The 12261-nt window shown below is 40.9% G+C and overlaps 1 protein-coding gene across 6 annotated transcripts in view; it reads left to right on the forward strand.

The window, feature by feature from the left end:
* The window catches only part of FAM102B (family with sequence similarity 102 member B), a 94880-nt gene that overhangs the window by 63263 nt on the left and 19356 nt on the right, over positions 1-12261 (forward strand). For all 6 annotated transcript variants that reach the window (XM_003990390.6, XR_006582825.1, XR_006582823.1 and 3 more), the window contains exons 4-5: positions 1759-1875; positions 6050-6096. In XM_003990390.6, coding sequence (XP_003990439.1) covers positions 1759-1875; positions 6050-6096 — 164 coding nt within the window. The remainder of the gene's footprint in view (positions 1-1758; positions 1876-6049; positions 6097-12261) is intronic.

Raw genomic sequence — 12261 nt, forward strand, 5'->3', positions numbered from 1 at the left:
TCCGTGAGTTCGAGCCCCGCGTCAGGCTCTGGGCTGATGGCTCAGAGCCTGGAGCCTGTTTCCAATTCTGTGTCTCCCTCTCTCTCTGCCCCTCCCCCGTTCATGCTCTGTCTCTCTCTGTCCCAAAAATAAATAAACGTTGAAAAAAAAATTAAAAAAAAAAAAAAGGATAATGTATGAAATAGAGCCTTTGGATGATGTGCAAATAGCCACGTGAATCTTCACATGCTTATTTGGATGTGGCTTTGCCCTGGATGCATCCAGGCTATTCTTCTGAACCCCTAAAAGGTACTCCCCTAAGGCCGGAGTAGCCATGTGAAAATTAAGTAGATGTCACCTGTGGCCTGATGTGTTCTGACTTACTGCATTGGGAAATTGTGGCCCTTTAATTGGTCTCAAAGTTCTTACTCTTCATTCTTTCTGTACCAGTTAAAAACTACTAGGGGCACCTGGGTGGCTCAGTCAGCTAAGCGTCCGACTCTGGCTCAGGTCATGATTTCACGGTTCATGGGTTTGAGCCCCTTATTGGGCTCTGTGCTGACAGCTCAGAACCTGGAGCCTGCTTCGAAATCTGGGTCTTCCTCTCTCTCTGCCCCTTCTCAGCTCATGCTCTGTCTCTTTGTCTCACTCTCAAAAATAAATAAACATTTAAAAAAATTAGTAAAAGCTACTAAATTAATGCTCCAGCCTGTAGTTAAAATCTTCATCTTGAATGCCATTCATATGTGTCCAGTATGTGTTTTTAAATCTTAAAACAGGCAGCTTAAAATCATAGCAGTGCTTGAAATGGCTAATACTCTTCATTAGGTATTCAGGGAGATGTGCTTAATTACAAATTCAAAACATTTTTTGTTGTTTTTAATAAAAGATTCCATATACATTTAGTCATGTAGAACAGACTTAGTTTGTAAAAAAAAAAAAAAAAAAGGGGGGGGGCATATTTCTTTACTGCTTGGAAACGGGAAATAGAAGTTGAACAACATCAGAGGGAAGAGTGCAGGACAATCATTGGTAACTTCAGAAAATGGAGAAGAACATGGGTCATAATGAGAGGGAGGAACAGCTTTCAGCTGAACTTCTGGATAGCAGCATAGAGCGTTGTTGTGGGGTGCAACTTTGGGGAAGGGGAAAAGAAAGGTAAAGAGAGATCAGCAAGGCAAATGTGAAAGGTGGTGAAGGAGAAGGGGCTTATACCAAAGAAAATGTCTGATACATTTAAATCATTCTACTTCTTGCACTTAAAGTAAGAATTTAATAACCTGCCACTATCTGCAGTCACCAGTGATTAACTGGGAAAGGAGCCAGAACCAGAATGGGGAGAAGAAAGTCTGATCAGTTTTCTATATGAATATGCAGATGATCATGCATGATTGGTCTGCTGCCGTTTCCCACAGTGTTGGATGAGTACTGCTGCTACTTGGAATGATTTTAATTGTTTGATAAACATTATTTTTACTTCAACAGTTATATATTTCAGTGTGTACAGGAAAAAATACATATTTAGTGCATCAAGTCTGTGATTTCAGAGATCATATTGCTTAAGAATTGAAAAGGTGATATATTTTAACAAAAAGGTGAGCCAATCTTAAGATACACATTAAGCAAATAATGGGGCAGATATTGTTAAGATGGCCACCCTTGCAAATGACCGTTGTTTGAGAAAACTTGTCTAGAGCATGGGTTGAATGTTTATTTTAAGGAGAATATGATAGAAGCCTAGTAGATATTCTATTAATATAATTCCCTTTCTTTTCATAGCTGGGCTTTGCAGATCTAAACCTGGCAGAGTTTGCTGGATCAGGAAATACCACTCGTCGCTGTTTACTGGAAGGCTATGATACCAAAAATACAAGACAGGATAATTCCATTCTTAAAGTAAGCATGTTTTGAGATTTACATGTCAACAAATGAGAATCTCTGCCTTTGAATAAGCATAGGTATACACAGTCAAGGGCAAGATGGGAATCAGTACTGAGATCATAAGCTGACCACACCACACTGAAATACTCACCTTCAAGGGAAAAAGGCTACCCATATCACAGAAGCAGCAAAAAGTAACAAATGTTCACCTTCATGATCCTAAGGTGTTTCTGAGGCTGTGAACATTCAGGGAATAGTACATACAACTGCTACAGCATCAGGCTCATTGACAGTAAGGAGCATGATGAATGAATACCTTAAAACATGTATCACTCCCGAAAAGTGACTTCCCAAGCAGCTATGGTGGGCACATAGAAGTCACTGGGTTCTCTGGTAACTAGTAGAGTGACAGGTGGAACTCACTTTGGGCATCTGCGATGTTGTTTCCAAGTAGCATCAGCAGCCCCATAGTGTGGTGGCCACAGAGAACACATACGGTTGGTGGGAGTATTAAATGAGACCAGTTCAGAATATTTTGTAAAGTGTCTTGTACCTACTAAGCCTCACCGGACAGACCTTTTGCTGTATTTTAGTTAGTTTACCCCTTGATGGTAAGTTATCTAATGATAAGAAAGGAAAATAATTCCTAGTAAAAACTGTATGGTCGGAAGTTAGTGGAGCAAAGAATTACCCTATACCTACACTTTTCAAACTTTGTTTTCAAAAAATTTAAAGAAAAAAATTTAAAGTACTTGCATATACCCGTGTAAGGTAAAGAGTGTTCTTCAGTGGGGATAGATTCTCTCCATTTTATAGATGAAGAAGCTGAGACTCAGAAGGTTAAGTGTCTCACTAAAGTCATCAGTCATCAGTAGCAGAGCAGAGACCAGAATGCATCTCTACCATTATGTAGTCAGTGGTCTTTTCATGTTGCCATGCCGTCTAAGCATCAGACTCTGAAGAAACAGGCTGCCCTATTCCTTCTTAGACTGATCCCAAACAAGCTGAACAAGCCGCTAAGTTTCTTCATGTTTGCAGTGTAAGAAGAAAGGTAATCCTTCTCTGAATAGTGTTTTCATTAGGAATTGAAATGACTTTCTTTTTTTTCTTTATTTTTTTTTTTTTTAAGAAAGAGATAGAAGGCACGTGTACACGCATGGACTCAAGCAGGGGAGGAGCAGAGGAAAAGAGAGAATCTTTTTTTTTTTTTTTAATGTTTATTTATCTATAGAGGGAGAGAGAGAGCATGAGCAGGGGAAGGGCTCATGAGAAGGGGAAGGGAGAGAGAGAATCCCAAGCAGACTCCACACTTTCAGCACAGAGCCTGAAGCAAGACTTGATCTCACAAATCATGAGATCATGACCTAAGCCAAAATCAAGAGTCAGGCTCTTAACCTACTGAGCCACCCAGGCACCCTAAGAGAGAGAATCTTAAGCAGGCTCCACACCCAGTGTGGAGCCCAACATGGGGTTTGATCTCACGAACTGAACCGTGAGATCATGACCTGAGCCAAAATCGAGTCCCACACTTAACCGATTGAGCCACCCACGTGTTCTGGGAATTGAAATAACCTTCTAATTTTAAATTCCATCCCCTGCTATTCCTTAGGGCCAGCTCCTGGAGTAGTTTCCTTTTGGCTCTCCATTGATCCTTTCACACCATTTCTCCCACTTGGCCCTACAAAGAAATTAGTCTTTTATAGATCATACCACTCTGTATCACACACACTGTCTCCCTGCCTGAGCTGTCATCTCCTGGTCACCTAGTTACCTTCTCTCTCCTACTTATGATGACTTAGCTCCTGGCTCACAGTTTTTCTTTCCATCCCTCCTGTCATCATTTTTTGATGACTCCACCATCTGGTGGGTGATCTGTCCCTGCAGACTGTCTTTTCTGTGCATTCTCTCCCTCTAGCTAATCTTTCATGTACCTGGGACCTCTCCTTTCCTCAAACTACCCTTCTCCAGGAACCTTTTCCTTTTCTTCACCTCCATTCCACACCCCATGGTCACAGTCTAGACTTACCTCTAGAAACTCCACCACCTCCAGAATTTTAGTTCCAAGTATCCCCTGCCCCCATCTATTATGTTTCCAGTCCTCTTGGTCTACTGTTCACTTGGCTATCCTTAACCTGACTGCTCTCATTGTTTACCAGCCTCCACTTGTTTCCACTTCCCTCTTTATCCAGCTTTGATTCTGGGATCCATGATTATCCTATGCTCAAAAATATTCCTCGCTCCTTTGCCCCTGTCTCCCTCATTGCTCTCCCCTGAGTAATCCCCGACCCCAGTCAGACTCAACTGTCCTCTCTGGACTTGCATCCTAGTTGCTGAATGTTGCTGGAGAACATCATACAACCATCCAGCGGCCATTCCTTCAGTCTTGCTCCCTGCCATCAAGCAACTGTACTTCCTTTGAAAGCATCCTTTCCCATTTTTCTAGAGACTCTATTGTATACCTTCTTTCTCCTTGGATCTCTGTGCACCACTCTTACTCTCAACTGATGGTCTTTCTTTATCCTTTATTGAGAAAACAGAAGCCATTAAATCAAATTCCCTCATATTCCCATTGCCGAATTTATGATTCTTCCTGTCTGTCCAAACCTGTTATCCTTTTTGCCCTGGCTACAATGAAGGAAATGCCCCTCTCCCTGTCAGAAGTCAATCGCTTCCCTTGGGTTGAAGAATCCAGAGCTTGCCTAATCCAGAGCGGTGCCATTTGGACTATCCCTTCTCCTGATGTTCTCTATCTCTAGTGAATCATCCTCATTAACATACGGAGAAACAGCTCTAGTATCTGCTGTGTTTAAAACAAAAACCGCTTCTCACCTCCTCCAACCACTATCCTACTCTCTCTGTTCTGCTTCCCCACACAATTTCTTAAGAGCTGCATGTGCCATCTCCCTCCCTCCTCAGACATTAAAGATACTCAAGAGTGCTGTTTTGACGGAGTTAGAAACCAGACTGTGGTGGAGGGGATAACGCTACCAGCGCAGCAGGCCCAGACGCACACATTTAGTAAGTGTAGTGCTCAAAGGGGAAAAGAACAGCAGTGGAGGCACTGGGGTGAAGAAATAAGAAAGAAATGAGGTTGGTTATATTAGGATACATGTCAGCCACTATATCTCCTCCTCTTCATAAAGACCGTGGGTTTTAGTATTGTGCAGTCCTAGCTTCGGATCTCAGCTCTGCCCTTTATTAGCTACCTGATCTTGAAAATACTAATATATCTCCTGAGCTTAAAATGAAAATATCCATCTCTCATAGGAGTGTTGAAGATCCAGTGAAATCTTGCATTATAAAACACAGCTTATGCATGGCACATAATTAATTCTCAAATCATGATTGCTGTTAATGTTGTTGTTATTACTACCGTTATCATTATTACTCCCAGAAGAAGGAAACAAGGTCCTATGGCTGAGTCTTTTTTTTTTTTTTTAATGTTTATTTATTTATCTTGAAAAAGAGCTCCAGTGAGTCCGGGGGAGGAGCAGAGGGGGAGAGAGAGAGAGAATGAATGAATCCCAATCAGGCTCCACACTCTGCACAGAGACTGACTCGGGGCTCCATCTCACCACAACCACAAGATCATGACCTGAGCTGAAATTAAGAGTCCAACACTTAACCAACTGAGCCACCCAGGCGCCTCCTCCCCCCCTGCCCGCTGTGGTTGAGTCTTAAAAGACAGTCACAACTAGAGAACAGCAGCATTTCAGAAAGCATTAGCAAAGGTTTAAATTCTGATCTAAAGCTGGAACACGGGCCAGAAGCATTGTGCTCTTGCAAGCCACTTCAGGCAGCCCATGAGGCAACAACATGGCAAGTTGGAGGGAAACATTCCAGACACTTGGGCACCACAGGAATTGGGGAGGAAAGACAGATAAACTAGACCAGCACAGCACACACCCACAGAACTGTTATTAGGGCAGCACTTGCTTTTTGTTTGCATCTTTTCCACTCTGATTTTTGCAGTTACAGAGTTTTGAATGTTAAAAAGTAGTTTTAAATCTGTGTCTGTATAAAGCAGCAATTTAATACTGGATGTAACCCAATTAAGCTATCATTTTATTTAATACTTTCTAAACAGAAAATATTGGCCTAGATTCTGTGGCGGATGCATAGATTAGCGGAATGTGGCTTCTCCTCTCAAGGAAACTTTTATAATCACATTTCTTTTCCTAATATTCAGGTTTTGATCAGTATGCAGCTGATGTCTGGAGACCCATGTTTTAAAACGTAAGTTGAAGCTTCGTAAATGAATTATTTATCTGAAAGTATAAAAGTGGTTTCTTTTTGTTTGTTTAAATTTTTGCATTCATATTTCATATTTGCTAGTGAACGGACTGTTCTTTTTCTAGGAGACTGACCTGACCCACATAGAAGTTACTATTACCTTTTACCAAACAAGCTCCCCACAGTCTAAAATTATTTAAGCTATAGGTCTTTTATCATCTTCAAGTTTTGGGTGAAACTATACAAATTAAATGTTTTAATTTGACCCCCGCAGACGTACTCATTTCTTCAACAGATACCTCTTAACTGCCTTACCATGTGCTAGGCCCTATTCTAGACACTAGAGAAACAGCAGTGAAAAAAAATTGACCAAGTCCCTGACCTCTTGGAGCATGTATTCTAAGAGGAAAACAAATAACGAGCTAATAAATACATGTATAATTTAAAAAGAGCAATGAGGTTTTTGGAGAAAAATAATGCAGGGTAGGAAGGCATGGTGGGGAGAAACGTTGCTGTTTTAGAGTATAGTCAAGAAAGTCCTCCCTGGCAAAGCTGATATTTGAGCAGAGACCTAAAGGAGGTGGAAAGCACGCCATGCAGACATTTGGGGAAAGAGCATTTGAGTTAGAGGAACAGGGACAAAGGTCTTGAGGGAGGAGTGTGTTTGTCATGTCCCAGGAACTGCCAGGAGACCAGTATGTCTAGAACAGAGAGAATGAGGAGTAGGGGGATTGGAGATAGGATCAGGTGATGAAGAGTCTCGTCAGCCACTTATAACCTGAGTGAGACAATAAGCTCCTGGAGGGTTTAGAGCAAGGGAATAAAATCATCGGACTTATGGCTGCTAGGTAGAGAGTAGACAATTTGGGGGAGCAACGACAGGAGGAATGGCAGAAATAGGTAAAGGGTTAGGAGGCCGTTTCAGTAGTCCAAGGTTTAGGGCCTGAGTAACTAGAGAAATGGTTTTTCCACTTACTGAAATAGCAGAGCCTCTAAGAAAAACAGGTTGGGGGTTGGGAGCTTGGATGTTAGGCATGTCAAATAGGATTTGAGATCCCTATTTAATATCCAGCCAGGTACATCATGTGGGCAGTTGGACATAACACTAAGAGTTCAGTGGGGAGGCCCGAGCTGAAGACATAATTTTGGAAATCATGACGTCATCAGCACATACAGAGCAGTTAAAGCCATGCAATTTGGTTAAATGACCTAAAGGGAGTGACTATAAATAAAGAAAAGAACCACAGACTGAAGGGTGGGACACTCCAGTGTTGGAGGTTGGGGAGATGGGGAAGAATCAGCAAAGGAACAACCTGTGAAAGAAAAGGAATGAACCAAAGTGGAAGACTGTCCTGAAAAACCAAGTGTGGGACGTGTTTCGAAAAGGAAAGGGTAATTGGCTGTGTCCCACACTGTGGAAGTAGATCACGGAAGATGAGGACTGGAAACTGACCTTTGGATTTGCTGTCCAGAAACCACCAGTGCCTTTGACAAGCATTTTGATAGATTGCTGGGAGCCTGTAACCTTTCTGGATTGGGTTAAAGAGGGCTTGAGAAGAGAAAAATTGGAGACAGCATAAACAATTTTGCTGCAAAAAAAGGAACAGAAAATCAAGTTACAAATAAAAAGAGGATACAGGGTCAAGAGCAGGTCTTTGGGTTTACTTGTTTGTTTGTTTGTTTGTTTGTTTGTTTGTTTTTTAAGATGGGAGATAGTATTTGTGTACAGATCTGAATGGTTCGGTAGGGAGAGAGGGGACACAGAAGAGAAAAAGGACAGTTGCTAGACGGTGTCCTTGGATTGTCAAGAGCAATGAATGCAGAGAATATGGCTTTAGATGCAGTTATATGAGAAATGGAAGCATATAGAAGTTATTTTCAATTTTCTCCTTATTTCCTAGTGAAATAGGAAATGAGATGATCATTGAAGAGTGCGGACGGGAAAGATGGCGATGGGTTTGAGGAAAGAGGAAAGATGTGGAAGAGTCCTGTCAGAGTGTGGGAGAGTGAGCTGAATGGGGAGAGGCTTGCTTGTTAGCAATACTGAAGACACTCAATTACAAAACAAAATTAATTATATATCACTTGAATATCTGAGAAAAATATATTTAGTAAAGGAAAGAAAATCTTAATTTTTCCCTGTGCACCAACTTCCATGTTTTTAATAGTAACATCCATATAGTTCCCTATTTACAGTGTTTTGTAAAGTTGAAAATACATATTTAATAAAAAATCAATTGATTAAACTATGCATTTTACTATAACTTACCTTTCCTGTGTTGTCATCTCTTGAACCGTAATTTCCTGGCTTCTTTCTTTATATCCTGCTCTGTTGAGACTAAACAATTTTTGCTATGCTACATTTGGCTTCTTAGGTAACAGTGTTTTTCTAGTGGAATCAGTTTAAGGCAAAATGAGAAAATGAGCAGCAAAACAAAGTGGAAGGAAAGGAATTCATCATTCCTTCTCGTGAACTTAAGAATATTCCCTTTCTGGCCCTTTCTCTACCATTTTATCTCTCCACTTGTGCAACTCAAATACTGAAGAGCTCAAAAATATCACCTTATGTTCTGTATTATCTCTGGGAATGTAATTCTGAGAGTCTAGAATTTATATTTATAGGAAAGATGTTTATAACTCATTAGAATAAACAGACTTCACCTAATCCCAAGATACATAAAAATATTTCTCAGGAGAACCAAACTCCCAATAGTTATTTTCTCTTTTCTCTGAATATCTGAAATTGTACAACTGTCAGTGGAAAAGGAGCATCTCTGACCCATCCATGCACTTATGCATACTGAGTATGGACTGAATAGAAAAATGGTAAGGGGCGCCTGGGTATCTCAGTTGGTTGAGCATCCGACTCTTGGTTTTTCAGCTCAGGTGCTGATCTCACAGTTCATAATATCGAGCCCAGAGTTGGGCTCTGCTTGGGATTCTCTCTTCCCTCTCTGTCTCTCCCCCTCCCCTATGCACACGTGTGCACACATGCTCTCTCCCTCTCTCTCAAAATAAATAAACTTTAAAAAAACAGAAAAGTGTTTAAACTACTGATGTAAAAAGTAAATTATTTGGAGGGCACCTGAGTGGCTCAGTCAGTTGAGCATCAAACTCTTGATTTCAACTCAGGTCATGATCCCAGGGTCATGGAATCGAGCCCCACATTGGGCTCCACGCTCAGCATGGATTAGGATTCTCTCTCCTGCTGCCCCTCTCCCCCACTCGCTTGCATGCATGCTCTCTGTCTCTAAAATAAATAAGATTCTGTCTCTCCCTCTGCCCCTCTCCCCTGCTTGCACTTTTTCTCTAAAACAGAAAAAAAGCGGGGGGTTGGGGGGACCTGGGTGGCTCAGTTGGTTGAGCATCTGACTTCGGCCCAGGTCATGTTCCCATACTTCGTGGGTTCCAGTCCCACATCAGGCTCTGTACTGACAGCTCAGAACCTAGAGCCTGCTTCCTATTCTGTATCTCCCTCTCTCTCTGCCCCTCCCCTGCTTTGTTTCTCTGTCTCCCAAAAATAAATAAACATTAAAAAAAACTTTTTTTAAGATAAAAAGTAAATTGTTTTTATTATATTGTATTTCAGTATATCTCAAATATGTAAAATCACAATACTTTAGAGCTGAAAAGAGTGTTGGAATTTGTCCAGTCCAGTGATTTTTTTTCAGAATATTTAGCCACAAATCTTTGTGTTCAAATGTATTATAAATATCAATATATAAGTTTTTTCTGTTGAAAAAAGATATAGTACCTTACTACCCCTAAAGTCTCCAAGGGAGGAGCTTCATCAAGCCAGTTTAAAAGTATTATAAAATCCAAGTTCTCATTTTACAGATGGGGAAACTAAGGCAAAAACAACTGAGTCACATGACTGAATATTTCTAAGACATAGATGTAAGTAACTGCTGGAGAGGTTCATCCTACTATTCTTTCTGCTTTTGTCTATCTTCGAATTTTTCAGGATATAAGTTTTTAAAAACCTCGGGGCGCCTGGGTGGTTCAGTTGGTTAAGTGGCCGACTTCGGCTCAGGTCATGATCTCACGGTCCGTGAGTTCGAGCCCCGCATTGGGCTCTGTGCTGACAGCTCAGAGCCTGGAGCCTGTTTCAGATTCTGTGTCTCCCTCTCTCTGACCCTCCCCCATTCATGCTCTGTCTCTCTCTGTCTCAAAAATAAATAAACATTTAAAAAAAAATTTTTTTTAAACCTAGAGAAACTAACAAGAATACAGCAGACCTTCAGCATTCTCAGCTTTAAATTCTAGTTTTGACTTTTTTTTTTTTTAATGTTTATTTATTTTTGAGACAGAGACAAAACATGAACGGGGGAGGGTCAGAGAGAGGGAGACACAGAATCTGAAACAGGCTCCAGGCTCTGAGCTGTCAGCACAGAGCCCAATGCGGGGCTCAAACTCACGGACCGCGAGATCATGACCTGAGCCGAAGTCGGCCGCTTAACCGACTGAGCCACCCAGGCGCCCCTAGTTTTGACATTTTATGAGCATAGGATCTGTACCATAATTTGTATCATTTTCTGAAAGATAAATTTCATGCCATAAGGCCTGTATTTATGAATAAGACAGCTGGTAAGTCACCCTCTACCTACCTGCCCTGGACTCTGTTTTGTAGTTCTCTGCAAATCATCAAATATCCGACTCTTGTAAAAGAATGAAACTGGCTAAAAAAAAAAAAAAAAAAAAAAAAAAAGCCAACCACTAGTGCTAATAAAGAAAAAGGATAGGGGCCCCTGGCTGGCTCAATTGGTGGAATATGCAGCTCTTGATCTCAGGATTGTGAGTTCGAGCCCCACGCTGGGTGAGATTACTTACAAAAATAAAAATCTTTTTAAGAATTTTAAGAGAGGGGCTCCTGGGTGGCTCAGTCGGTTGGGCATCCTACTTCAGCTTAGGTCATGATCTCATGAATGTGAGTTCAAGCCCTATGTTGGTCTCTCTTCTGACAGCTCAGAGCCTGGAACCAGCTTCAGATTCTGGTCTCCCTCTCTCTCTGTTCCTCCCCCGCTCGCACTCTGTCTCTCTCTATCTCTCAAAAATAAAGATTAAAAAAAATTTTTTTTTAAGAATTTTAAGAGAAAAAGGATATTTTGAGAGAAAAAATACATGCTACACTGACATCTGACAATATGGTGGTAAAGTAGATCTAGGGATGATAATCCTCTTGAATAGCTAGGGTTCTGGAGCATTCATATTCTAGAAGGAAGGAGAGTACTATTTCTCAAAATGATTTAGTAAATATTACTGTCTTCCAATTTAAATGTTGAAACAACTCTGATACAGTATCTATATTTTTTAAGTGAGGACCCTGAGGCTCCGAGGTTAAGGAACTAATTTGTCCAGGGTCCCAGGATTCACTCATTTATTCTGTACGTGTGCATTGATTGTCTGCCATGTGCTAATAACATTTACCAAACTTAAGGCCAGCCCCTGTTCTGAAAAATTTACTCCTTCTGTGGGAGACAGACACAGAACATATGATGCTACTGAGGCATGGATGGTAGAGTCCCTAACTACTTTTTCTTGAAATGAAGGAAAGTGTTCACTGAGGGGGTGATACTGAGCTAATTTTTAGAGGATGAATAGGAAATTATCAAGCAGAGGAGGTGGGTAGGACATTCCAGGAATAGAAAACGTCTTGCATGAGTTTATGCCATTGTTACAGGGCATGAATATCAAGTACGTAATATTGTCACTTCAGGTCATTTTTCACATACTCTTAACGTTGCTGTGACATTAAAATAAAATCTCATCTCTTCGTTCTGTAATTGAGCTATATTAAGCAAGTTCTTATAAGGGATACAAAAACATTTTCAGAACAAAAAGGGGTAATAGAATAAAAACTGACACACGTTAAGCACAGTGATTATTCAACATGACTGAGTTGTGTAGGGAGACTTAGGAGAGCTGCCAAGGCCCCACTATAAATTTTAGACCATAATTAATATCAGTCCCCATGGACTGATTCAATAATTCAAAACTATTGAATTTTCTCTGTAATGCTTAGTTACCCCAGTTAACTAAGTTAGTGAAGAAGGCTCAAATTATCAAGGGTTGGGGTTCTTCAAGTGTTTTGAGACCTGAGAACAAGGGATGCCAAACTGAAGGTATTGCTAAAAGTATTGTGGCCCTGAAGTCAGGCTGAACAGGAAA

This window comes from Felis catus, chromosome C1, assembly GCF_018350175.1.
Source record: "Felis catus isolate Fca126 chromosome C1, F.catus_Fca126_mat1.0, whole genome shotgun sequence".
Lineage (NCBI taxonomy): Eukaryota > Metazoa > Chordata > Mammalia > Carnivora > Felidae > Felis > Felis catus.